This window comes from Cyprinodon variegatus, unplaced genomic scaffold (assembly GCF_000732505.1).
Source record: "Cyprinodon variegatus isolate N-32 unplaced genomic scaffold, C_variegatus-1.0 Scaffold2160, whole genome shotgun sequence".
Lineage (NCBI taxonomy): Eukaryota > Metazoa > Chordata > Actinopteri > Cyprinodontiformes > Cyprinodontidae > Cyprinodon > Cyprinodon variegatus.
Genome location: NW_015152613.1, coordinates 15,173 through 20,473, shown reverse-complemented (window position 1 = coordinate 20,473; position 5,301 = coordinate 15,173). Strand labels below are relative to the sequence as shown.

General features: G+C 41.6%; 1 protein-coding gene across 1 annotated transcript in view; it reads left to right on the top strand.

The window, feature by feature from the left end:
• Nucleotides 1-5,301, top strand: part of LOC107105219 (contactin-2-like) — a 44,264-nt gene that overhangs the window by 24,119 nt on the left and 14,844 nt on the right. The window contains exons 9-10 of the mRNA XM_015405344.1: nt 3,600-3,727; nt 4,788-4,963. Coding sequence (XP_015260830.1) covers nt 3,600-3,727; nt 4,788-4,963 — 304 coding nt within the window. The remainder of the gene's footprint in view (nt 1-3,599; nt 3,728-4,787; nt 4,964-5,301) is intronic.

The following is a 5,301-nucleotide window of genomic DNA, read 5'->3' as shown; positions in this document are numbered from 1 at the left end:
TTTTTTTTTTTTTTGCAAAATGAATACTTTTATGTTATCTTTGAAAAAAATTATTTTAATTAAAGAGGTACAGCTATGACGTTTAAGGACACGTTCTAATTAACATTTATAAGTCAAAGTGATTAAGAGTATTTTAGAACCTGAGAAATATCAGATCATTTTGACTGCTTTCTGATAAGAAAACAGTAAAAATAGCCAACAAAAGACATAAATTGCACTTATTGCCACATTACAGTTGATCAACTGCAGCTGCAGATTCATTGGGTAAGTGATCCATAACTATCGTAGGCAGCATATTTAAATAAAGAGGTTGTGTTTGGAGGAACACACTGGTCTATTTTTGTGCATCATAAATTTAGCCTTAATATGCAACAGCACTGCCCACAGACGGCATGACATCTATCTGCAGCACTGTTCCTGCAGCTCAGCTAAGTGGAGCACAAGAGGAAGGACCTTCTCTGATTTTGTAAAATAAAATAATCAGTTGGAGGCACAAGCACAGCAGAGTAGCTCCTCTTCTGACAGGCCTTGATGCTCAGCTCAGATTTTTTTGTGAAATCTAAATTCTTTTTGCGTTGCTTTTCACATTTCCAAATATAAAACAACCTTTATATGATCTCCTGTGTGAACTGCATTCATAGAGCTTAAGTGTCCCACATGCGCAGTAGAGGACGCCATGACATCACATGCCAGCGTGCTCTGTGTTTATGGAAGTAAACATGGATGGTAGCGCTGGAGAACATCTAGAGATCTTTTCCACCCTTAAAAAATTTTTTTTAAGATGGTTAAAGATAAATACTGCTCTCCTTATCATCGTCCATCATGGTTGCTGTTTTTCTTGCTGCTTCTGTGTAGCAAGACGCAGAATAGTGACCTATGTTAGCTATTACATAATGGCGTACAGGTGGGATGAATGCGACCTGGCCGTTCACTCACAGGTCACATTTGAAAACTTCAGATTTGCATCGGATTCAGGACCAAAGATCCAAGGTACCTGGGTCGCACTAGAAAGAGAATCAGATCTGTGTTGTTCAGACTGTCATGAATAGATCAGATCCAGGTCGCATATTAGCAAAAATGGTCACTTTAGGCTGCAGTGTAAACGTAACCTTAGACACAGACAAATGAAAATAGCGGCTGGAGATTGAGCCTCTTTCAGCACCACAGCCGTACGGACAGCAGTGCGCAGATAGCAACAGAGAAGTAGCAAGACATTTATTTATTGCTTGGGCTGTTATCGGCGTTAACGAGCGACAGACCCTTACTGGGTGATTATCGGCGTTAATCTATTCTCACAGTTGGGATCGGAGCTGGATCTGTACTAATGATGACTTTCACCTTGATATTGTAGTTGGGATTTATATCTGGGGGCGAGAACGGATCAGTCTTCCTACCCGCGTAGGCGACTGTGAAATTACCACATAGAACGTGACGTGCTGACATGGATGAAGCTATAAGCACAGCTCTATCAGCCCAGCTAACCAATCACCTCGCTCAGTAGATCGCCACAAGCTGCCAGCCCATCAGCGTGGCTGACGTCTAAAGGCTCGTTCTCCAGGCGGCCACAGGTGACCCATCTTACAACCTACCTGTGAGGCGAACATGAGGAGAATACATGACCAGCACACCGCGGAGAAAGCCACGACAGATGAGATGTTGATCGAGACGACACGTTTCTCAGATTTTTGGAGACACTACATTGTTCAAGTGGGAAATCAGATTTCAGCCGTAGTGTGTTGCCATGTAGATCAAATCCTCCCAGGGTCTTCTAACAATATTAGTGAGGAATAGTTTCTTCAACCAATCAGATTTCGGATACGCCCCACGGGGCCAGCTAGAGGGCCCGCCCCTTCGTCTGCATTTTCTGTCCTCTGATTGGTCAGTTAGAGCGAATTGTTTACAGCCAAGTTAAGCTAACAACAATCAACATTTTAGATTCCCTAAAATCTGCATTTAGTGTTTCTGACCTCAATGGCTGATGCTAAATGGAGATACTAAGACTTCCTGCACAAAGACAGAAGGATGGATTTACTTTATAAATAATCAGCATGTCTACTAGTTTTAAATATTTTATTTTCATCCTTTATGCGCCGTTTTATCTGGTGATTAGATGCATATCTAATCTGATGATTGTCATAAATGGTTTAAACGATCTGAACTACCAAGGGAAAAGGTGTAACAGGTTTATTGAATGTTGATGAAACACAGAAGTAGGAGCTGGAACTGGAAGGAGAGGTCACGGTGATCAGTTCAGGGACCGTAGGAAAATTGACTGAGGCTTGAATATAGCTGGAGAGAAACTCACGTTTGAGAGGCCTAGCTTGTAAATCCTTGAATCTAGTTTGTGGGGGATTAATCCAGAGGAGAGGGAACTCGGAGAGCGGACAGGTAGACATACGTTGGACCCAGAGGAGTAAAGGATCGGACTGTCACTTGGTTTTCCGATGAGGACTTGAACGGATCATGTGGAGGTTTATCTCTGCTCAGTGTGTACTCAGTAATCCTTCCAGGGGGAGAAGGTCCAGGTTATCCAGTTACACAGGAAAGGCTTCCTGCCAAAGACAAAGACAAGATTAGACTCAGAGAAACAAAGCTTCGGTTAGACTCTGCTAATCTTAGCTTAGCTAGAGTACCCAAAACTGCCAAACACTCTGGCGTCGAGGTAGTGGCAGCCTGCAGCTCAAATACTCCTCCGGTGATGATCCAACGAGCCGCAGGTGTGCAGGGAGGCTCAACGAGGAACAGGGCACCACCTGGATAATAGTAGATAATTGCTGTTGTCTTAACAGGGCTTCTTGCTAACTGATCTCTGTATATATCCTCACACTGATCTTCCTCCCAGTTATACCTGTGCTTGTTACATTTTACATTTGAATACTACTGGTTTTTTTAAATCAAAAGGCAAAAGTGGTGATATGAACCTCCTGACACCCATCATTGGAAATGATTGTCCATATGTACAGTATATGGATCTCAAAGGATAAGTAACAGATATTAAGTTGAGGGGTACCCACTAAAGGCCGAGGTACCAGATACACCACGTAGAAATGCTTACATGATAAGAACAAAATACACACATGATTAGCAAAGGATTGGCATCGGTTGGTAATCCCAGCACTGTGGATGGTCTCACGGAAATGAGCCAAACCAAAGCACAATGTAACCAGCTAACTCACTGGTGCATCATGGGTAATGTAGTGCTAAATGAGGGCACAGACTTTTAACAATAGAAGCAGAAACTTCACTGCCAGAATGTTTTAGGTCAGGGTTACATATCCTCCCAGTATTTTACATGTTTTGGTAAGCAGAATCTCTTCTGCAGTATTTTGAAGGCACACAGGCTAAATTAAATGCGCCTGCTACTTTGTTGGTGTCACAGGGGCATTTCTGGCTGCGATCTGTCTGTAGATCAGCTTTAAACCTTTTTTTGTTTTAAAGCAAACACTTTAATAGATCAGGGCCATAAAGTCAATAAGAGAAACTGATGCACAAAATGGAAATATTGATTTGGTTTGTGACTTTTCTAGTTTTAAGGATCATAAATTTGTTGATGTGCTTTTATGATCCAGCTGTTGTTTTTCTCACCTTTGTCCTCTCAGAATCAAAGTGACTCCAGATGGCACTTTGTGGATTTATAACATCAGCCGGGCAGATGAAGGGAAATATACCTGCTTTGCTGAAAATTACCTGGGCAAGGCCAACAGTACGGGACATCTATCTGTTAGAGGTAAACCCACCTGTTTACAACTTGCCAAAGCTGAAGCTGATATTTCTGTAACACGCTGTGCTGTTATTGTCTCAACATGTTGGGTCAGACCACTGATCTCTATTTATTCAGTGGATTGCTGATTGGCTGAAAAAAGTGAAGCCACCGCTCGCCATATTGGTACTCCCCAAAAATGCCTCCCTGTGCAGCATCTGGCTGCTAAACCCAGCAGTTTTCTGGCTGTTGGAAGACGTTCCACAGGTCATTTTCCAGTTAGTGGATGAACTAAGCAATAAATCCATCTATAGCCGATGGATCCTATAGTTTAGTCTGTAGACTAACATTAGTCTGGCTATCTGGGACTGACTGGAAGACATTGACTGAGTTAGCTATTGATATTGGGTCTAACGTTAGAAAATAGAAAGTAGAGAAAATAGAAAGTATTTCACTGTGAAATGTCAGTGTTATGTATGATAACATCATCGTTGTTCAATGTTGTAGCGCACAGATTGTTTACATTGTGACCGGTCCAACTAGGGAGTACCAATATGGCGGCTGGTGGCTTCACTTTAACCCTCTACCAACGGGCAATCAGCAATCCAGTGAATAAATAGAGATTTTTTATAACTTCAATCAATATTCATTTATACAAATAAAAAAGGTATTTCATTCTAAAGTATTATTTTTTTAATAACGTAATTATTTAATTAATCATTTTAAATGTATCTTTCATAATTTAATTGGTATATTTAATTATCTAATTGTGCATACGGTATATTAACAATTTGGATCCGCTTATAAAAAAATTACAGAATAAAAGTTACTTTTATTGATTTCATGTTACATTTTTCAAACAAACATCAGTCCAACAGTCTCCAGTCAAAGGGATTCCTGTTTTAAAGTGAACTCGGCTGCGCTGTTGGATTAAAGATGAACGGCCTCCTTTCCTCCTCCACGCCTGATTCTTTACATCCCAGTAATCAATCTAATCATTCAGGAATGAGAAGAAAATGCAGACAATCTCCCCTCATCCTTCCTGTTTCTCTGACCTCCGTTATTTACAGACGTGTTTCTCTTGCAGATGCCACCAAAATCACTCTGGCTCCTTCCAATGCCGACGTCAACCAGGGGGAGAACGTCACGCTGCAGTGTCATGCCTCCCACGACCCCACCATGGACTTGACTTTCACCTGGGCTCTTAATGGGATGCCGCTGGACCTGGAGAAATCAGCTGGGCTGTACCAGCGGGTGGAGGGGGTGAGTGCTCTCTGTAGAGCTTCATATGTCATCCCATGATGGAACTTACAAAAAGCCTCTTGGAGCCATGGTCCAAACCCCACAGGAAGTCGGCCATTTTGAATCGAGGCAATCACTTTACTTATTTAGCTTTATGACATCTGAGCGAACTCCTCTCAAAGCGTTTGAGTTGCAAACTTCTAATTTCACTCCACATTAACCTTAGACATTGGGTATCAAAAGGATTATTCTACATCAAAGCATGTGGGCGTGGCCAAGCGTCAAATTTTGTCTTTTTGATATAAAACAAAGGGTAAGATTCAGGCCATCCTCTACTGAGAATTATGAAATTTGGTACT